The sequence below is a fragment of the Taudactylus pleione genome, unplaced genomic scaffold (genome assembly GCF_031769625.1).
Source record: "Taudactylus pleione unplaced genomic scaffold, aTauple2 ptg000194l, whole genome shotgun sequence".
Lineage (NCBI taxonomy): Eukaryota > Metazoa > Chordata > Amphibia > Anura > Myobatrachidae > Taudactylus > Taudactylus pleione.
The window spans coordinates 383982-408274 of record NW_028284596.1 but is presented as its reverse complement, the minus strand read 5'-3'; the positions used below and the strand labels follow the sequence as shown (position 1 = coordinate 408274).

The following is a 24293-nucleotide window of genomic DNA, read 5'->3' as shown; positions in this document are numbered from 1 at the left end:
ATAAAGTGAAAGGAAGATAAGGTACCAGCCATCCAGCTCCTAACTGCCATGTCACAGGCTGTGTTTGAAAAATTACAGTTAGGAGCTGATTGGTTGGTACTTTATCTCTGTTCACTTTATCTCCATTCAAGGCTTAGTAATTATACCCCTTAGAGTGTTAGGATTCTGCTCCAGCATTCACTCTCAGTTGTTGGGGACTGGTTGCTTGATCTAGATTTCTCTTTGAGGGTCTAGGCTTCAGTGACCCAGTTCTGGCAATGGGTTTACAGCATCTGCAAGCAGATTCCAGACGGGGCTCGCTGCTCTGTTCCCTCAGTTCTCAAACACTAGCTCCAACCCTTTATTCCTATTTAGGGTAAGGAGTTGAGTTCAATTCAATTGGTTCCAGGGACAGACTGGGAGCCTACCAGGTGTCACTGACCTCTTTGAAGGCACCAGGCATTTATTACATGAGTACACCACTGATTGTTCCACCACTATTCTGCTACTACCCATCAGCCCAGTGCAGGGGTCCTGACTCGGAAATCCAAACCCCAAATGTGACACCCGCACACTATGTGAGCCCTGCAAGACTGCATGTAATTGATGTATCTATGCCCGTCCGGCAGGGAGTGGGGCCATAGTCACTGTCTCCAGTTCAGGGGCGGGCATCCTCCCTTGCAGGGCTCCATACCATCCGCAGAACAAGGCCCTTGGACAAACCACTGTTCCTTGAAATCAGCATCCAGAGGTGAGCAGGCTGGGGATCTGCAAGTCTGGGATGTCAACCACCTTTGCCTGTCCAGCAGCGGTACTACAAGTCCCAGGACATCTTGTTAGCTAGAAGTGCTGGGACTTGTAGTGCACCTGCAGCTTGAGAGCTCCTGAAATGGCATGAGTAGGTGAATCCAGACGGTTACCCAGCACAGTATATGCAGCCGATCGGGCATCCTGAGGACGCTGCACTAACCGGGGCTACTGGTCACTCCCCCTTCTGTGCGAAGAATTGACAGCATGATATCGCACGCTCAGTGGGCAGGGCCGGCACAAGGCGCAACTATGCCCTGTTACTGTGTACGGGAGATGGATGTATAGGCATGTATGGGTATCAGATATATATAGCTATGTATAGGTGATAGATGTATATAGTAATGTATGGGAGATAGATGCATATAGTAATGTATGGGTGATAGACGTATATAGTAAAGTATGGGAGATAGATGTATATAGTAATGTATGGGAGATAGATGTATAGGAATGTATGGGAGATAGATGTATATAGTAATGTATGGGTGATAGACGTATATAGTAATGTATGGGAGATAGATGTATATAGTAATGTATGGGAGATAGATGTATAGGAATGTATGGGAGATAGTTGTATATAGTAATGTATGGGTGATAGATGTATAGGAATGTATGGGAGATAGATGTATAGGAATGTATGGGAGATAGATGTATAGGAATGTATGGGTGATAGATGTATAGGAATGTATGGGAGATAGATGTATGGGAGATAGATGCATATAGTAATGTATGGGTGATAGATGTATATAGTAATGTATGGGAGATAGATGTATATAGTAATGTATGGGTGATAGATGTATAGGAATGTATGGGAGATGTATAGTAATGTATGAAAGATAGATATATAGTAATGTATCGGTGATAGATGTATAGGAATGTATGGGAGATAGATGTATATAGTAATGTATGGGTGATAGATGTATAGGAATGTACGGGAGATAGATGTATATAGTAATGTATGGGAGATAGATGTATATAGTAATGTATGGGTGATAGATGTATAGTAATGTATGGGTGATAGATGTATAGGAATGTATGGGAGATAGATGTATATAGTAATGTATGGGTGATAGATGTATATAGGAATGTATGGGTGAAAGATGTACAGGAATGTATGGGAGATAGATGTATATAGTAATGTATGGGTGATAGATGTATATAGTAATGAATGGGTGATAGATGTATAGTAATGTATGGGAGATAGATCTATATAGTAATGTATGGGTGATAGATGTATAGTAATGTATGGGTGATAGATGTATAGGAATGTATGGGAGATAGATGTATATAGTAATGTATGGGTGATAGATGTATATAGGAATGTATGGGTGATAGATGTATAGAAATGTATGGGAGATAGATGTATATAGTAATGTATGGGTGATAGATGTATAGGAATGTATGGGAGATAGATGTATATAGTAATGTATGAGAGATAGATGTATATAGTAATGTATAGGTGATAGATGTATAGTAATGTATGGGAGATAGATGTATGTAGTAATGTATGGGTGATAAATGTATAGGAATGTATGGGAGATGTATAGGAATGTATGGGAGATAGATGTATATAGTAATGTATGGGTGATAGATGTATAGGGATGTATGGGAGATAGATGTATATAGTAATGTATGGGTGATAGATGTATATAGTAATGTATGGGTGATAGATGTATAGGAATGTATGGGAGATATCTGTATGTAGTAATGTATGGGTGATAGATGTATAGGAATGTATGGGTGATAGATGTATAGGAATGTATGGGAGATAGATCATAGATGTATAGGAATGTATGGGAAATAGATGTATATAGTAATGTATGGGTGACAGATGTATATAGTAATGTATGGGAGATAGATGTATATAGTAATGTATGGGTGATAGATGTATAGTAATGTATGGGAGTTAGATGTATATAGTAATGTATGGGTGATAAATGTATAGGAATGTATGGGAGATAGATGTACATAGTAATGTATGGGAGATAGATGTACAGTATAGGAATGTATGGGAGATAGATGTATATAGTAATGTATGGGTGATAGATGTATAGGAATGTATGGGAGATAGATGTATATAGTAATGTATTGGTGATAGATGTATAGGAATGTATGGGAGTTAGATGTATATAGTAATGTATGGGTGATAAATGTATAGGAATGTATGGGAGATAGATGTACATAGTAATGTATGGGAGATAGATGTACAGTATAGGAATGTATGGGAGATAGATGTATATAGTAATGTATGGGTGATAGATGTATAGGAATGTATGGGAGATAGATGTATATAGTAATGTATTGGTGATAGATGTATAGGAATGTATGGGAGTTAGATGTATATAGTAATGTATGGGTGATAAATGTATAGGAATGTATGGGAGATAGATGTACATAGTAATGTATGGGAGATAGATGTACAGTATAGGAATGTATGGGAGATAGATGTATATAGTAATGTATGGGTGATAGATGTATAGGAATGTATGGGAGATAGATGTGTATAGTAATGTATTGGTGATAGATGTATAGGAATGTATGGGAGTTAGATGTATATAGTAATGTATGGGTGATAAATGTATAGGAATGTATGGGAGATAGATGTACATAGTAATGTATGGGAGATAGATGTATAGGAATGTATGGGAGATAGATGTACATAGTAATGTATGGGAGATAGATGTACAGTATAGGAATGTATGGGAGTTAGATGTATATAGTAATGTATGGGTGATAAATGTATAGGAATGTATGGGAGATAGATGTACATAGTAATGTATGGGAGATAGATGTACAGTATAGGAATGTATGGGAGATAGATGTATATAGTAATGTATGGGTGATAAATGTATAGGAATGTATGGGAGATAGATGTATATAGTAATGTATGGGTGATAGATGTATAGGAATGTATGGGAGTTAGATGTATATAGTAATGTATGGGTGATAGATGTATAGGAATGTATGAGTAATAGCTGTATAGTAATGTATGGATGATAGATGTATAACAATATATAGTGTGATGTTAGATGTACAGTAATGTATGGGTGATAGGTGTATAATAATATATACTGTGATGTTCGAGGTACAGTAATGTATGCATGATAAATGTATATCAGTACATATGTGATGTTATATGTACAGTAATGTATGGGTGATTGCTGCATAACAGTATATACTGTAGTGCTGGATATATAGACTCTTGTTAGCTATATAGTAATTTATGGGTGATAGATGTATATAGTAATGAATGGGTGATAGATATATACCGTAATGTATGGGTGATAGATGTATAGCAAAGTATGGGTGATACATGTACTGTATATAGAGTAATGTATGGGAGATAGATGTATATTATTATTATTATTATTATTATTGTTAATAAAAGTTTCTTATATAGCGCAGTATATTCCGTTGCGCTTTACAATTGGACACATTTATAGAACAAAACAGGGTAATAACAGACAGACATAGGGGTAAGAGGGCCCTGCTTGCAAGCTTACAATCTATAGGGTAGTAATGTATGAGAAATAGATGTATAGTAATGTACTGTATGGGTGGTATATGTGATGTATGGGTGAGGGAGGGTGATAGATGTTGAGATGTATAGTAATGTATGTGAGCTACATGAATATAGTAATATATAGTTGTAATGTATAGTATAATGTATGGGAGATAGATGCATATAGTAATGTATGGGGGATAGATGTACTGTATAATAATGCATGGGTGATACATGTATATAGTACATATGTATGGTTATTAGATGTAATGTATTAGTGTAATGTATGGGTGATGTATAGGGAGCAGCACATGGTCAGTGACGTCAGACCACTTACCTGCTCTCTCCTCACCCTGTGATTGGAGGACGCGGCCCCCTGCCATGACGTCACGCCGGCATTGGAGATCCGGCCGCTCCGGGCTCCCGGAGGACAGAGCCGGGTGATGGACAAACTGCTGCTGGGGCTGCTGCTCCCGGCACTCCCGGTGCTCCCGGTGCTGGGGTCCAATGGCGACCGGCAGGAGGATGAGGCTGCGAGCCTGGGCGGCTTCCAGGTGGTGCGCTGGGAATGGCACATGGTGCAGACTCCTTACCTGGTGGCCGTGTGGATCCTGGTGGCCAGCCTGGCAAAGATCGGTAAGGACCCGTGTGACAACCGTGTCTGCCTCGGTAACATCTTCTCCCTATCATTGTCATGTACTGGTACCTCAGTCTTCCTCCTCTTTGTACTATTAGCCTATACGGTGCACTGGCACTGTACACATCATACCGTCTACTGTACCCATCATACCCCGTACTATGCCCTGTTACTGTACCCATCATACCCCGTACGATGCCCTGTTATTGTACCCATCATACCCTGTACTATGCCCTGTCACTGTACCCATCATACATGTACTGTACCCATCATACCCCGTACTATGCCCTGTCACTGTACCCATCATACCATGTACTATGCCCTGTCACTGTACACATCATACCGTGTACTGTACCCACCATACCCCGTACTATGCCCTGTTACTGTACCCATCATATCCTGTACTGTGCCCTGTCACTGTACCCATAATACCCCGTACTATACACTGTCACTGTACACATCATACCATGTACTATGCCCTGTCACTGTACCCATCATACCATGTACTGTGCCCTGTCACTGTACCATCATACCATGTACTGTACCCATCATACCCTGTACTATGCCCTGTCACTGTACCCATCATACATGTACTGTACCCATCATACCCCGTACTATGCCCTGTCACTGTACCCATCATACCATGTACTATGCCCTGTCACTGTACACATCATACCGTGTACTGTACCCACCATACCCCGTACTATGCCCTGTTACTGTACCCATCATATCCTGTACTGTGCCCTGTCACTGTACCCATAATACCCCGTACTATACACTGTCACTGTACACATCATACCATGTACTATGCCCTGTCACTGTACCCATCATACCATGTACTGTGCCCTGTCACTGTACCATCATACCATGTACTGTACCCATCATGCCCTGTACTATGCCCTGTCACTGTACCCATCATACTATGTACTGTGCCCTGTCACTGTACCCATCATACCATGTAATGTGCCCTGTCACTGTACCCATCATACCATGTACTGTGACCTGTCACTGTACCCATCATACCATGTACTGTGCCGTGTCACTGTACCCATCATACCATGTACTGTGCCGTGTCACTGTACCCATCATACCATGTACTGTGCCCTATCACTGTACCCATCAAATCCTGTACTGTGTCCTATCACTGCACCCTAAATTACTTGTACTGTACACTGTCACTGTATCCATCATACCATGTACTGTGCCTTGTCATTGTATCCATTATACCATGTACTGTGCCTTGTCACTGTATCTATCATACCATGTACTGTGCCCTGTAACCATACCATGTTATGTGCCTTGTCACTGTACTCATCATACCCTGTACTGTGCCATGTCACTGTACCTTACCTACCCTGTACTGTGACCTGTCACTGTACCTTACCTACCCTGTACTGTGACTTGTCACTGTACTACCCATCATACCCTGTACTTTGCTCTTTCACTGTACCCATCATACCCTGTACTGTGCTCTGCTACTGCACCCTACATACCACTTATTGTACCCTGTACCCATACTCATAACCTGTACTGTGCCCTGTCATTGCACCCTACATACCTTGTACTGTGCCTTGTCAGTGTACCCATCTGTGGCCTCTCACTGTACTTCTCATCATACTCTATACTGTGCCCTGTCACTGTACCCATCACACCATGTACTGTATCCTGTCACTGTACCCATCATACCATGTACTGTGCCCTGTCACTGTAACCATCATACCCTATACTGTGTCCTATCACTGCACCCTATATACCTTGTACTGTGCCCTGTCACTGCACCATACATTACCTGTACTGTACACTGTCACTATACCCATCACACCATGTACTGTAACCTGTCACTGCACCCTACATTACCTGTACTGTACACTGTCACTTTACCTGGGCTCCAATGGCGACCGGCAGGAGGATGCGGCTGCGAGCCTCGGCGGCTTCCAGGTGGTGCGCTGGGAATGGCACATGGTGCAGACTCCTTACCCGGTGGCCGTGTGGATCTTGGTGGCCAGCCTGGAAAAGATCGGTAAGGACCCGTGTGACAGCCGTGTCTGCCCGGTAACAACATCTCCCTATTATTGTCATGTACTGGTACCTCAGTCTTCCTCCTCTTTAGCGTATACGGTGCACTGTCACTGTACACATCATACCATGTACTGTATCCTGTCACTGTACCCATCATACCATGTACTGTATCCTGTCACTGTACCCATCATGCCATGTACTGTGCCCTGTCACTGTAACCATCATACCATGTACTGTGTCCTATCACTGCACCCTACATACCTTGTACTGTGCCCTGTCACTACACCCTACATTACCTGTACTGTACACTGTCACTATACCCATCACACCATGTACTGTGCCTTGTCACTGCACCCTACATTACCTGTACTGTACACTGTCACTGTACCCATCATACCATGTACTGTACCCTGTAACCATCATACCCTATACTGTGTCCTATCACTGCACCCTACATACCGTGTACTGTGCCCTGTCACTACATTACCTGTACTGTACACTGTCACTATACCCATCACACCATGTACTGTAACCTGTCACTGCACCCTACATTACCTGTACTGTACACTGTCACTGTACCCATCATACCATGTACTGTACCCTGTAACCATCATACCATGTACTGTGCTCTGTCACACCATGTACTGTGCCGTTTGACTGTACCCATCATACCCTGTACTGTGCCCTGCCACTGCATCCTGTGCTGTGCCCTGCCACTTTTCCCATCATACCCTGTACTGTGACCTGTCACTGCACCCTACATGCCCTGTACTGTGCCCAGTCACTGTACCCATCATACCATGTACTGTGCCCTGTCACTGTACCCATCATACCCTGTAGTTTGCCCTGTTACTGTGTCCGCCATACCCCATACTGTGCCATGTCACTGTACCCATCAGTGATCTCTCACTGTACTACCCATCATTCCCCATGATGTGCCCTCTCACTGTACTCTACACTCCATGTACTGTGTCATCTTACTGTTCCCATCATACTATGTACTGTGCCCTGTGACTGTACCCATCATACTATGTACTATGCCCCGTCACTGTACCCATCATACTATGTACTGTACCCTATGATTGTACCCATCATACTATGTACTGTGCCCTCTTGCAGTACACATCTGTGGCTTCTAACTGTACTATCCATCATGCCCTTTACTGTGCCCTTTCACTGTACCCTATATATCCTATACTGTGCCCTCTCACTGTAACCCTCATGCCCTCCCTCTCATTGCCGTATACTCGTTACCTGCATCTTCCTCCTCACTGTACTACCCATCATACCCTACTGTGCCTTGTCCCAGTACCCATCATACCCTGTACTGTGCCCTCACTGTACTACCCATCTTATTCTATACTGTGCCCTCTCACTGTACTACCCATTATATTCTATACTGTGCCCTCTCACTGTACCCTACATACCTTTATCTGTGCACTCTCACATACCCTATACTGTGCCCTGTAACTGTACTACCCATCATATTCTATACTGTGCCCTCACTGAACTACCCATCATATTCTATACTGTGCCCTCTCACTGTACTACCCATCATATTCTATACTGTGCCCTCACTCTATTACCCATCATATTCTACACTGTGCCCTCACTGTACCCTACATACCCTGTATCTGTGCACTCTCACATACCCTATACTTTGCCATGTCACTCTACCTTACATACTCTACTGTGCCCCCACTGTACTACCCATCATATTCTACACAGTGCCCTCTCACTGTACTACCCATCATATTCTATAGTGTGCCCTCTCACTTTACTACTCATCATATTCTATACTGTGCCCTCGCTGTACTACCCATCATATTCTATACTGTGCCCTCTCACTATACCCTGTATCTGTGCACGCTCACATACCCTATACTGTGCCATGTCACTGTATCTTACATACTCTACTGTGCCCCCACTGTACTACCCATCATATTCTATACTGTGCCCTCACTGTACTACCCATCATATTCTATATTGTGCCCTCACTGTACTACACATCATATTATATACTGTGCCCTCTCACTGTACTACCCATCATATTCTATACTGTGCCCTCTAACTGTACTACCCATCATATTCTATATTGTGCCTTCACTGTACTACCCATCATATTCTATACTGTGCCCTCACTGTACTACACATCATATTATATACTGTGCCCTCTCACTGTACTACCCATCATATTCTATACTGTGCCCTCACTGTACTACCCATCATATTCTACACTGTGCCCTCACTGTACTACACATCATATTATATACTGTGCCCTCTCACTGTACTACCCATCATATTCTATACTGTGCCCTCACTGTACTACCCATCATATTGTACACTGTGCCCTCTCACTTTTTATGCATTATATTCTATACTGTGCCCTCACTGTACCCTACATACCATGTATCTGTGCACGCTCTCATACCCTATACTGTGCCATGTCACTGTATCTTACATACTCTACTATGCCCTCACTGTACTACCCATCATATTGTATACTGTGCCCTCTCACTGTACTACCCATCATATTCTATACTGTGCCCTCAATGTGCTACCCATCATATTCTATACTGTGCCCTCTCACTGTACCCTACATACCCTGTATCTGTGCACTCTTGCATACCCTATACTGTGCCATGTCACTGTACCTTACATACACTCTACTGTGCCCTCTCACTGTACTACCCATCATAATCTATACTGTGCCCTCTCACTGTACTACCCATCATAATCTATACTGTGCCCTCACTGTACTACCCATCATATTCTATACTGTGCCCTCTCACTGTACTACCCATCATATTCTATACTGTGCCCTCACTGTACTACCCATCATATTCTATACTGTGCCCTCACTGTACTACCCATCATATTCTACACTGTACCCTCTCTCTTTACTATGCATCATATTCTATACTGTGCCCTCACTGTACCCTACATACCCTGTATCTGTGCACGCTCTCATACCCTATACTGTGCCATGTCACTGTATCTTACATACTCTACTGTGCCCTCACTGTACTACCCATCATATTCTATACAGTGCCCTCTCACTGTACTACGCATCATAATCTATACAGTGCCCTCTCACTGTACTACGCATCATAATCTATACAGTGCCCTCTCACTGTACTACGCATCATAATCTATACAGTGCCCTCTCACTGTACTACGCATCATAATCTATACTGTGCCCTCTCACTGTACTACCCATCATATTCTATACTGTGCCCTCTCACTGTACCCTACATACCCTGTATCTGTGCACTCTCACATACCCTATACTGTGCCATTGCACTGTACCTTACATACTCTACTGTGCCCCCACTGTACTACCCATCATATTCTATACAGTGCCCTCTCACTGTACTACCCATCATAATCTATACTGTGCCCTCTCACTGTACTACCCATCATAATCTATACTGTGCCCTCTCACTGTACTACCCATCATATTCTCTACAGTGCCCTCTCACTGTACTACCCATCATAATCTATACTGTGCCCTCTCACTGTACTACCCATCATAATCTATACTGTGCTCTGTCACTGTACTACCCATCATATTCTATACTGTGCCCTCTCACTGTACTACCCATCATATTCTATACTGTGCCTTCACTGTACTACCCATCATATTCTACACTGTGCCCTCACTGTACTACCCATCATAATCTATACTGTGCCCTCTCACTGTACTACCCATCATATTCTATACTGTGCCCTCACTGTACTACCCATCATAATCTATACTGTGCCCTCACTGTACTACCCATCATAATCTATACTGTGCCCTCACTGTACTACCCATCATAATATATACTGTGCCCTCTCACTGTACTACCCATCATATTCTATACTGTGCCCTCTCACTGTACTACCCATCATATTCTATACTGTGCCCTCTCACTGTACTACCCATCATATTCTACACTGTGCCCTCTCACTGTACCCTACATACCCTGTATCTGTGCACTCTCGCATACCCTATACTGTGCCCTCTAACTGTACTACCCATCATATTCTATACTGTGCCCTCTAACTGTACTACCCATCATATTCTATACTGTGCCCTCTCACTGTACCCTTTATACCTTATGCTGTGCTCTTACTGAACCCATCATACTCTATGTTGTGCCCTCTCTCTGTACCCATCATACCCTATACTGTGCCATTTCACTGTTCCCTACACACTCTGTGCTCTCTTACTATACCCTATATACTCTGTATTATGCCCAATCACTGTTCACTACATACTCTGTATACTCATATACTGTGCCCTCTCAATATTCATTATACTATGTACTGTGCCCTCACTGCATCCATCATACACTTTGCTATGTCGTCTCACTGTACCCTACATACCCACTGTTGTGCCTGCACACTGTACTCATCATACCCTATGCTGTGCCCTCTCACTATACCCTTCCTACTGTGCACTGTGCCCACACACTGTACTTATCATAAATTGTTATGCGCTGTCACTATACCCTTCCTATTGTGCACTGTGCACTGTCACTATACCCTTCCCACTGTGCACTGTCGCTATACCCTTCCCACTGTGCACTGTCGCTATACCCTTCCCACTGTGCACTGTCGCTATACCCTTCCCACTGTGCACTGTCGCTATACCCTTCCCACTGTGCACTGTCGCTATACCCTTCCCACTGTGCACTGTCGCTATACCCTTCCCACTGTGCACTGTCGCTATACCCTTCCCACTGTGCACTGTCGCTATACCCTTCCCACTGTGCACTGTCGCTATACCCTTCCCACTGTGCACTGTCGCTATACCCTTCCCACGGTGCACTGTCGCTATACCCTTCCCATTGTGCACTGTCGCTATACCCTTCCCATTGTGCACTGTCGCTATACCCTTCCCATTGTGCACTGTCGCTATACCCTTCCCATTGTGCACTGTCCCTATACCCTTCCCATTGTGCACTGTCCCTATACCCTTCCCATTGTGCACTGTCACTATACCCTTCCCATTGTGCACTGTCACTATGCCCTTCCCCTTGTGCACTGTCACTATGCCCTTCCCCTTGTGCACTGTCACTATGCCCTTCCCCTTGTGCACTGTCACTGTGCCCTTCCCCTTGTGCACTGTCACTGTGCCCTTCCCCTTGTGCACTGTCACTGTGCCCTTCCCCTTGTGCACTGTCACTGTGCCCTTCCCATTGTGCACTGTCACTGTACCCTTCCCATTGTGCACTGTCACTGTACCCTTCCCATTGTGCACTGTCACTGTACCCTTCCCATTGTGCACTGTCACTGTACCCTTCCCATTGTGCACTGTCACTGTACCCTTCCCATTGTGCACTGTCACTGTACCCTTCCCATTGTGCACTGTCACTGTACCCTTCCCATTGTGCACTGTCACTGTACCCTTCCCATTGTGCACTGTCACTGTACCCTTCCCATTGTGCACTGTCACTGTACCCTTCCCATTGTGCACTGTCACTGTACCCTTCCCATTGTGCACTGTCACTGTACCCTTCCCATTGTGCACTGTCACTGTACCCTTCCCATTGTGCACTGTCACTGTACCCTTCCCATTGTGCACTGTCACTGTACCCTTCCCATTGTGCACTGTCACTGTACCCTTCCCATTGTGCACTGTCACTGTACCCTTCCCATTGTGCACTGTCACTGTACCCTTCCCATTGTGCACTGTCACTGTACCCTTCCCATTGTGCACTGTCACTGTACCCTTCCCATTGTGCACTGTCACTGTACCCTTCCCATTGTGCACTGTCACTGTACCCTTCCCATTGTGCACTGTCACTGTACCCTTCCCATTGTGCACTGTCACTGTACCCTTCCCATTGTGCACTGTCACTGTACCCTTCCCATTGTGCACTGTCACTGTACCCTTCCCATTGTGCACTGTCACTGTACCCTTCCCATTGTGCACTGTCACTGTACCCTTCCCATTGTGCACTGTCACTGTACCCTTCCCATTGTGCACTGTCACTGTACCCTTCCCATTGTGCACTGTCACTGTACCCTTCCTATTCTGCACTGTGCACTGTCACTATACCCTTCCTATTCTGCACTGTGCACTGTCACTATACCCTTCCTATTCTGCACTGTCACTACACCCTTCCCTTCCTATTTTGCACTGTCACTATACCCTTCCCTTCCTATTCTGCACTGTCACTATACCCTTCCTATTCTGCACTGTCACTATACCCTTCCTATTCTGCACTATACCATTCCCATTGTGCACTGTCACTGTACCCTTCCCATTGTGCACTGTCACTATACCATTCCTATTCTGCACTGTGCACTGTCACTATACCCTTCCTATTCTGCACTGTGCACTGTCACTATACCCTTCCTATTCTGCACTGTCACTGTACCCTTCCCTTCCTATTTTGCACTGTCACTATACCCTTCCTATTCTGCACTGTCACTATACCCTTCCTATTCTGCACTATACCCTTCCCATTGTGCACTGTCACTGTACCCTTCCCATTGTGCACTGTCACTGTACCCTTCCTACTGTGCACTGTCACTGTACCCTTCCTACTGTGCACTGTCACTGTACCCTTCCTACTGTGCACTGTCACTGTACCCTTCCTACTGTGCACTGTCACTATACCATTCCTATTCTGCACTGTGCACTGTCACTATACCCTTCCTATTCTGCACTGTGCACTGTCACTATACCCTTCCTATTCTGCACTGTGCACTGTCACTATACCCTTCCTATTCTGCACTGTCACTACACCCTTCCCTTCCTATTTTGCACTGTCACTATACCCTTCCTATTCTGCACTGTCACTATACCCTTATTATTCTGCACTATACCCTTCCTATTCTGCACTGTCATTATACCCTTCCTACTGTGCACTGTCACTCGTACTTTTCCTACTGTGCACTGCCACTATACCGCAAGCCAATCGTGGCTTGTGGACTGGCAGCCAATAGAAAGCGGTCGTGGCACGGCTTGCTGTGTCATGGCTGGACCCGCCCACGGCGTCTGACATAAGACATCGCTGGGCGGAAGAGCCATTTTGGCCACGGCGGTCTAAGGAGGATGTCGCATGAAGAGCTCCGGCGGCCGCGGAAGAGGCCAGAAGACGCCGGGTTCAGGAGAGAAGAGCTCTGGCGGCGGCAGCGCTAGCTAGGTCGGGCCACAGCGGCAGAAGAATGTAGAGAAGAATGTAGAGGATCAGATAGGGCTACAGAGGTGGGAAAGTAGAAGAGCTAACAAAGCTCCACATTTAAGCCTCTCCCACCAGACAGGTAGGCCCTCTTTGAGGCCTTCACGTCATGAACCCCTCCCTAGACCACCAGGTTGTCGGGCACTAGGCCCATAGGGGTAATCAGTCCTTAGGCCTGTGGCACTGAAGGCGGGCATTAGGCCCGTGCTCCTGTAAGTGACCTTAGGCAATAAGCCCAGAGGTCACATAAATTGGGGAGCGGATGTCGCCATTTCTCAATTTGCCCTGGGCGCTATAACCCCAATTACGCCCCTGCTCGTGCTGTGCCTATAATCACAAGAACAGTGTGATTTCTCCTTCATCCACTAGGGGACACTGGAGGACTTCAAGACAGTGGGTGTATAGACGGTGCTGAGTGGAGCTAGGCACTTTAAATTTAAATTAAGTGTGACTAGCTCCTCCCCTCTATACCCCCTCCAGGCCAGTATTAGTTTGTGCCCGAGTTGGAGTAGGTCACAAAAAAGATCTCTCCTGCTCTTAGGGCTAGGATAGGTTTTTAAAGATTTCTACATCACTGAGGACAGACAGGCAGTAGCTTCAACTGCCTGTCTGCTACGCGGGACGCTGCCGGAGGGGACCCACTCGCAAGTGCATGCACTTAGCCTGGGGTCCCCGACACCTGAGACCTCAGTCTTCAGGGGGGGGCCACATGCCGCTGCGTGCAGCTCGCAGCGCGGACCCCCCACAGTTAGAGCCGCACCGGCAGCAGCAGGATGCCTACACAGTCTCAGCGCCTCTCCTTGTGAGTACAGCTGGCTCCCTGATTAGCAGGGCAGCCAGCTTATTACTACATTAGGTGGCCCCGCACAGTCAGATCCGCGCCGGCGGCACAGCCATCAGCGCGTTTTTTTTTTTTTCTTTTGCAAGTACAGCTGGCTCCCTGATTAGCAGGGAAGCCAGCTTAGCGCTGACAAGGCGGCTCATAGACCCCCCTCAGAGCACGCCGACGGCAGCTCAGCCGCCAGCGCGTCTCTAAGTACAGCTGGCTCCCTGATTAGCAGGGCAGCCAGCTTAGCACTGACAGAGGCGCCCTCACTGACTCCCCACGGAGCGCGCCGGTGGCAGCTCAGCCGCCAGCGCGTCTCTATGTAAGTACAGCTGGCTCCCTCGGCTCAGAATGATACTGCAGAGTCAGTATATGTGTGTGTATATATATATATATATATATATATATATATAATTCTAAAAATAAAGAATGTACTGGGTACAGGCGCCCGTTTACACGGCACTATAATGCAGGGGGCGGAGTTTAGCTCTGACTTCCTCCTGGCGGCCATTACGGGGAGAGGCAGTGCTGGACAGCCTACGGACCTGTATGTATCACAGCAGGGGTTTAGGCTGATGTAAAGTGATTGTTTTGGAGCATAATAATAATTAATCCTTTGCCTGGCGTTCTGGCTCTGCTGGGAGCGCCTTTGTGGGCAAGTGTGACTTTCTCCAAACTCTCTGTACCCCAGTATATTCTGTTTTTCTTACCGTGTCACTTAACCTCTTTGTGTTTTGCGTGGGGTCTGTATGTAGCATGACTGGCAGGTCTAAGGCTTCGCAAAAGTTATTTACCTGCAAAAAGTGTGGAGTAAAATTTACACAGGGACAGTCATCTACCTCCAGATTGTGTGACGGTTGTTATACGGATCAGCAATCTGCAGAGATGTCAGAACCACCGTCTTGGACGCAGGTTACATCTGTTATGTCCTCTCTCTCGGCTGAACTGGAGGCTTCTCGCAGAGAAAGAGAGGCTTACAGGTCAGCTGCTACAGAGGAACCAGCATGGGCGAGATCCCTAGCTGTTTCTATGGAGGGGATTTCCAAAGCAGCGTCATCGACCACGTCACTTGATTGTCTCTTAGCCTGAACTGTTCGCATGATTGCGGTAGGAAAATCCAACCACAAGCACTGCGAGCAGTTCAGACGCCTTTCGATGTACTTGATTAATCAAATAAATAGCGGAGATGACGTATGATGCGAGCGGCCAGGGGGCGTTTTTTACAAAAAAAAGTCTGCATGTTTTGTTCACTCGTTCAGACATAGAGGCGTCAACAGACCGCAAAGAGCGAACGGTCAATTTAAATAACCAGCCCCTTTTTCTGGACGAGCGAGCGCAAATAGCGTCCGGCTCTGAATCAGGCCCTCAGGTCCTACAAAACAGTCTTTCTTTCTTAAGAAACAAAGACAAGCTACGGCTTTCCCTATATCGGAAGAGCTGGATTCCCTTCTAACGACAGCCTGGGAACATCCAGATAAAAAGTTTCAGATGTCCCGCCGTTTATTATCTTTTTACCCTTTTCCAGCAGATAATAGAAAGGCTTGTGAAACTCCCCCTACGGTAGATTCATCTGTATCGCGATTGTCAAAAAAGACTACGCTCCCTGTTCCTGGAGTCACGTCTTTAAAGGACTTGTCCGATCAGAGACTGGAGAGCACTCTTAAGTCCATTTACACCGCTGCAGGGGTGACTCTTCGTCCAGCTATCGTTAGCTGCTGGACTAACAAGGCTATTGAAATTTGGGCTAAGCAATTGGCGGACGGAATGAAAGATCAACTACCTATGGAGGAACTCATTCCGTTAGCAGAACATATTGGTGAAGCGGCAGCTTACCCTGGAGAAGCATCTAAGGATGTTTGTTCTATTGCCTCCAGAACTTCAGCTCTGGCAATTTCAGCACGGCGGGCGCTGTGGCTCAAAACTTGGCATGCTGACGCGGAATCCAAAAAGGCTGTGGAAGCACTTCCTTTCACTGGACATCTACTATTCGGGGCAGAACTAGAGAAATGGATATCTCAGGCTACTGGAGGTAAATCCACTTTTCTACCGTCTGTTAGCTCCTACACCTAGACGATCTTACTCAGGACCTTCGTTTCGGTCCTTTCAGGCCTCGGGTCGTTCACGGGGTCGTTTCAGAGGAAACGTCCCGTGGTACCAGAGGTCGGGGTAGAACCGCAGCCACCAGAGGCTCGAGTCTACAGGAAGTTAAGTCCACTTCTAAACCCAGTGCATGACGGGCTTCCCTCTCACCTGGGGGACCCCAGAGTGGGAGCGCGTCTTCGGGACTTCAGCGAGGTCTGGACGGAAATCTGTGCGGACGCTTGGGTCCGAGATATAATAATTTGGGGCTACAAGCTAGATTTCCAACTGCAACCCCCGAATCATTTTTTTACCACAGGTTTGCCAGTTTCCAACGACAGAAGTGTGGTCTTACAGAAAGCAATAGACAAGCTTCTGTCCATGAAAGTGGTAATCCAAGTCCCCAGTCATCAGAGGGGAAAAGGATTTTACTCCAGTCTTTTTGTCAGACCCCATTCTAAACTTAAAGGATCTCAATCCATACTTACGGATCTTCCGGTTCAAGATGGAGTCTCTTCAGTCGGTAATTGCAGGCTTGGAGGAAGGCGAGTTCATGGTATCTCTAGATATCAAGGACGCCTACCTTCACATTCCCATTTGGCCACCTCACCAGGCTTTCCTGAGATTCGCAGTTCGGGATTCACATCTCCAGTTTCAGGCCTTGCCCTTCGGCTTATCTTCGGCCCCACGGGTATTCACAAAAGTTATGGCTGTAATGATGAGTCTCCTTCGGAAACAAGGAATCACTATTATTCCGTACCTGGACGACCTACTCCTGAAGGCGAATTCCAAGGATCAACTATTACAGGACATCACCGTGACGCACAACCTCCTCATTCGTCATGGATGGATCCTGAATTTTCACAAATCGCATCTGCAGCCGACACAGAGATTGCAGTTTCTAGGAGTGATCATGGACACCGTGTCTCAACGGGTGTCCCTTACCCAGGACAAGATAACTTACATTCAGGAGATGGGGAGGTTGCTCTTTCGACGTCGACGTCGGCAGGTTTCAGTTCATGCATGTATCCGACTTCTGGGGAAGATGGTGGCAGCCTTCGAGGCTGTCCAGTATGGTCGTTTTCACTCCAGACCTTTTCAGCTAGATCTTCTATCAAAATGGTCTGAATCCCACCTGTTTCTTCACAAAAGAGTCAGGTTACAACGCAAGACTCTGATTTCCCTACTGTGGTGGCTAAACTCAGTTCACCTTGCGGAGGGAAAGAGATTCGGAGAGTGGGATTGGACGCTTCTTACCACGGATGCGAGTCTAAGAGGCTGGGGGGCAGTAATTCTGGAGCATCACTTCCAGGGATGCTGGACAGCACAGGAATCTATTCTTCCCAACAACATATTTTAGTTAAGAGTAGTTTTCTACGCATTACAGACGGCAGCTCACTTTCTGAGGGGCCGAGCAGTCAGGGTCCAGTCCGACAATGCCACAGCAGTGGCATACGTAAACAAACAAGGAGGCACCAGAAGTCGTGCGGCCATGAAGGAAGTCGGCAGGATTCTGATCTGGGCGGAAAACTACGCAAGGTCGATTTCAGCAATCTTCATTCCGGGCGTCGAAAATTGGGAGGCAGATTACCTCAGCCGTCAGGATGTACATCCAGGAGAATGGGCTCTACATCCAGAGGTGTTTCAGCAGCTGGTCCAAAGGTGGGGTCTTCCGCAGGTCGACCTCATGGCATCCAGGCAGAACCATCAACTGCCCCTTTACTGCTCTCGAACAAGGGATCCACAAGCGGTGGCTTTGGATGCACTGTCAGCACCATGGCGGTTCCAATTCATTTATCTGTTTCCTCCATTTCCCCTTCTCCCTCGAATCCTTCAACGCATCAAGAGGGAACAGGCCAAGGTCCTGCTGATAGCTCCGGACTGGCCTCGCAGAGCTTGGTACTCCAACATTCAGCTCCTGTTGGTAGACAATCCATGGCCCTTACCACTCAGAGAGGATCTGCTCCTTCAGGGTCCTTTACTCTATCCAAACTTAAAGCAGCTACGTTTGACGGCGTGGTTGTTGAAAGGGCCATCTTAAGACGTAGAGGGATACCTTCCAAGGTGATTCCTACAATGCTTAGAGCTAGAAAGGAAGTTACTTCCAAGTATTACCATCGTATTTGGAAGGCATATGTAACCTGGTGCGAACGTAGAGTTCTGCCTTCTATGGAGTTCAGTCTTCCCAGATTTCTGCTTTTTCTGCAAGCAGGTCTCTCTGCAGGCCTTCGGTTGGGATCTCTGAAGGTACAAATTTCAGCACTCTCTGTTTTCTTCCAAAAGAAATTGGCCTTATTACCGGACGTGTAAACTTTTCTGCAGGGTGTGGTTAGATTACAACCACCCTTTGTTCCTCCTACAGCTCCATGGGACTTGGACTTCGTCCTGTCTTTCTTGCAGTCTTCGCTGTTCGAGCCTTTGGAGTCGGTGGAATTGAAGTATTTTTCATGGAAGGTGATACTTCTGCTGGCTCTAGCTTCCGCCAGGAGGGTGTCGTAGCTGGGAGCTTTATCATGTCGCCCACCATATTTGGTATTTCATGAGGATAGAGCTGAGCTCCGCACCAGAATGGATTTTCTGCCTAAGGTGGTTTCGGCCTTCCACATCAATCAACCGATTGTGGTTCCGGTTCTTCCACAGGATTCTCCTTCTTCTAGATCCTTGGATGTGGTTAGAGCTCTTCGCATATATGTAGACAGGACGGCAGCCGTTCGTAAGACAGATACTCTCTTTGTTTTGTATGATGCTGCTCGTCCGGGTTGGCCAGCTTCCAAACAGACGTTGGCTCGATGGATTTGTCTGACCATACGACAGGCGCATATGGCCTCGTCTAGGGAACCTCCATCTTCCATTACCGCACATTCCACTCGCTCAGTGGGTTCCTCGTGGGCGGCTGCTCGAGGCGTTTCTATGGAATCTCTATGCCGGGCAGCTACTTGGTCAGGACGGCATACTTTGGTTCGGTTTTACAGATTTGACACCATTGCAACTTCTGCGCAATATGGTCGGTCTGTTTTACAGGGTTCTCAGCGCTTTCCCACCCGAGATGGGAGCTCTGGGACGTCCCCACTGTCTTGAAGTCCTCCAGTGTCCCCTAGTGGATGAAGGAGAGAACAGGATTTTGGTACTTACCGATAAATCCCTTTCTCCGATTCTACAGGGTACACTGGACGCCCACCCTGCGCTGTTCTTCCTGCCACACCTGTTATGCCTGTTGGCGACATGTTTGTTGTCTAGGGTGATGTTATGAATGTTAGAGACATGTTTGTCGTCTCTTGTTTCATTCTATTTTCCTTTGTTTTCAACTTTCAGTTGTTTTGTGTACTTTCGCCTCCTCCTCTTCTGTCAATCTTTTTCTCTGCTCCCCTCGGGCTCGGTTCTAATACTGGCCTGTAGGGGGGTATAGAGGGGAGGAGCTAGTCACACTTCATTTAAATTTAAAGTGCCTAGCTCCACTCAGCACCGTCTATACCCCCACTGTCTTGAAGTCCTCCAGTGTCCCCTGTGGAATCGGAGAAAGGGATTTATCGCTAAGTACCAAAATCCTGTTTTCTGCTCGCGACTTCATAGGCTGCAGGCGAAAACCTATCCCGCAAATGAGGCATGAGCCATTCCTGTGGCTCGCGGCTAGACAGCAAGCTCGCATGGACCGTGTCCTCTTCCCTTGTTCTCTCCCCCTAGCACTATTCCTGTCACCCGGTACTCTTGTTTCTTTTGCTCCTCTTCCCCTGGCCACTCAGGACCTGTCTGTCCACCCATTGAGTGCTATGTTGCTACATATCCGTAACTTAACTTTTTGGTGCCCTGTGTCAGAAAGAGCATTGGCGCCCCCCTCATTTTTCAAAGAGACATAATGCACCCAAATAAGGGCCATGGCTTCATGGGGAAGGACCAGGGAAGAGATAGGAGAAGCCAGGAGATGCTGGGGATGAAATAAGATAAAGTTATAAGTGGGAATGATAATAAACAGAAATTTGACAGGCCCAAACAGCGCCCCCTGACCTGTGGTGCCCTGTGCGATGGCACCAGCCGCACTACCCTAGCTACAGCCCTGTGTTGCTATTCCCCCCTCTGCGCAGATAACCATTTCTTGCTTCTACAAGTCATAGTGAGTCACTCTAACCCACCCTCTACCTACAGTTACCCTATAACCCTGCCTTCAACTGTGTCCTTGGGTTTATTATATTTATAGTATTCATTGATGTAAATTGCGTCTCTTATCACTGTACCGCGTTGCAGATACCTTCTTGTGATCTGTAAGTAAAAGATAATATTCAACCAATCACAGGAGGAGGACGGGGTATGAGAATGCTTGGTGATGGATATTACCATGTGCCTGTGGTGCATTTGGTTTCCAGTCGTTTAGTAGATCTGCTGGTGAGGAAACATCTGACCAGTGCAAGAAACCTCATCGAGTCTATAGCTAAGTTGTTGTACTGTTTTGGATACACTGTGTAGTCTTATTGCTGACCCATCATGTAGACTTATAATGTAGGGGCGTCGGTCTCCCCCCATAAAAAAAAAAAAATCTACTATTATTTGTAGTTGGAGAGAAGGCTGTGCCTGCTTACACAGTATTAATTAAATGTATGTTTTAATCTCTTTTCTTTTTAATCTCATTCCTCACTGGATTGATCCCCCTCTGTGCTTGTGACGAGTCTGGAACTTTTCTTTATCCTTCACCTGACCACTGTAATCTGTTTGATTCCCGAATCCTACCAATACAGTCACATTAAGCCACGGAAATAAATTCATGCTGTGATTTTCCAAATATCGGGGAACAGTCGTCATATAAAAAGTGGCCCTTATAGACATCTGCTGTTGCTCAATCGATTATAATGGTTATTTGCAGTAGTTTATTACTATTGTGTGTTTGTGGCACAGTTGTGGACTATAATTTAGTTGTTAGTGGGAAATGTTGTGGCTAATGTAAAACAGGAGGCACATATACTGTACATTTAAAGACATAACTCTCTCCCACCTCAGGATCCTGGGGGCTGGCAGACATGTTCCCCTGCACATGTAGAGGAGATGTAATGCGGTGGAAGCGGGGGTAGTGAAGCTCAATTACCTCTTGTGAAATAAGTATATGATAAATATATATTTGCTCAGCCTTATTGCAGTCTCTTGTCGTTCACATCACTGCAGATATCACTTAGGGGATATTTATAAAACCTTGAAGAGAGATAAAATTGTAAAAAGTAAATTACTAACCAATCAACTCCTATCATTTTTTTTAAACTCAGCCTGCAAAATGTAAATTGGAAGCTGATTTAATTAGTACTTTATCTCTCACAATGTTATCTTTCTCCCAGTTTTGATAAATTAGTCACTTCATTACATGGCAGTAATAACCCCATTATGGCCTCTGTAATTTTTAGAACCCAAAACTGCTCAGGAGCTGATATTCAACATTTTATAGGATCATCTCTCTCTCTCTTCCAGTTGCTTCAAATGCAATGAAGCACTGTCAGATTTCAACACTCCTAATTCCTAAGGGTACTGAGGGGCCTATTTATCAAGCCTTAACTCCTGCAAAAACTGCAGCAAGATGGTCATTTTAGGACCTGTTTTTGCCTTTACACTGGATAAATTAACTCTAAAGGCCCCCATACACTGTGCGATATAGCAGCCGATCCCATACACTGTGCTATATAACAGCCGATCCGATGGATTGGAACGATATTGCTACTATATCGTACCGCGCGTGGGCATGATATCGGCCAGTGCGCGCTCCCGTGGGATTGTACAGTACATCGGGGAGGGGGGGTGCCGGCATATCAGGTGATCGGGCAGCGGATTGCTCCGTGTGTGTGGACCTTCCGATATGTTGGCTGTCGGATCTGCCGTGGCATCGCAAGGTGCATAATCGCACCATGTATGGGGCCCTTAACACAGTTAACAGTGGACATCACCACCTCTATTGGGATGGCGATATTATCCAATCTATCAAGCTCCAAGAAGCTTAGCTGTTTAAAGCTTGCCCCAGGTATCTAACGCTATCTTCGGGTGGCATTGGCTGGCATTTCCCACTGGTAGTGCTGTGGCGAAAGTGGGCTTTACCAACTGTGTCAGTCGGCAGGGCATGCCCAGTACCTTATTCCAGGAAGGGAAGTTGTTCAGTGCCGCAATAAGCCCGCAGCGAAAGACTTTACAGTGGGAAAGTGCCTAATTTTGGAAGTGCTGTCCCGGGAAGAAGAGATTGTTAAATAGCTCCACTGAATTGGAGATTTTATTGCCCCTTAGAGTTAGCAGTAACCAAATATCCCAGGTACCCATGCACTATGCCCACAACACTCGGCTGGCATCCTCCTCTTACTACATGCTCCATGTTTTCTCTCTCAGCAGCTTAATCTATGTAACTGCACTAGTTCCCATCTCTCTAAGTGGTCTATCCACTATTGTATATGCCCCATTATACATGCAGAAGAAAACTTCAGTTTCCACAGGTTTTAAGCAAACTAAAATATGAGTCGTAAGACGTTCACCATTTCAGTTATGCAGGAGATATGACGGAGGTCTCCCGGGTCTCTTATGGGACTGAAGTGGCACGCATCGCCGTGCACTAGTATAGGGGACGTCTATTCATCGATCTCGAATGCAGGAAGTCACGTTTGGAGATGGCTTTAGCCTGATGAGCCTCCCTCCTTCCTATCGGATCCTTGTGGATCCCTCAGCTTCCTCTTGGCCTTCGCTATGCGCATACATCAACCAAGTTCTCACATGGACGCTAAGTCTAGTGTAAACTTTTGCCGCTGCTAATTAGTAGCGAAAATGTGCCTTTTGGAGCAGCTTTCCTCGCACTTAATTGTTCCGGTAGAATTGTATCTACGCCCGCGACTCAAGTCAGATACTTAACTTGTGTGGGGTCACCGCATATTTTGACGAATAGGCCCCTAAATCATAGCATCTCTGCCTAACTCAAGTGCTCATCCATCCTTCAGTCCATCGTACACCGAACAGCAGAACTCATCCCCCCAATCATTCGAATGGACTGAATAGACCACCAGTCCGAGCACGTGAGTCCCGCATTTAAAACCGTCGGCTTCTGCGAATACTCCTATTCTGCATACGTCACTCTCACGCCTTCAGGGGGCGCTATGCCTAAATAGCAGCCTCCTCTGAATGAGCATGCGAGGTGTGAATTCTGTTACTGTTGAAGCTAGATCTGAAGCCGTCTCATTGCTGGGATCCAGCTTCCGCCTTTTCTCTGTTTCATGCTGTTTCCCAGATTGTTACCTGTGACTGATTTATGAGTGTGAGAAA

General features: G+C 46.1%; 1 protein-coding gene across 1 annotated transcript in view; it reads left to right on the top strand.

Moving 5' to 3' along the window:
• Positions 1–4675: 4675 nt before the first annotated feature.
• SLC9A5 (solute carrier family 9 member A5) overlaps positions 4676–24293 on the top strand; it is a 137782-nt gene continuing 118164 nt past the window's right edge. Inside the window, exon 1 of the mRNA XM_088476767.1 lies at positions 4676–4924. Coding sequence (XP_088332893.1) covers positions 4732–4924 — 193 coding nt within the window. The 5' untranslated portion in view covers positions 4676–4731. The remainder of the gene's footprint in view (positions 4925–24293) is intronic.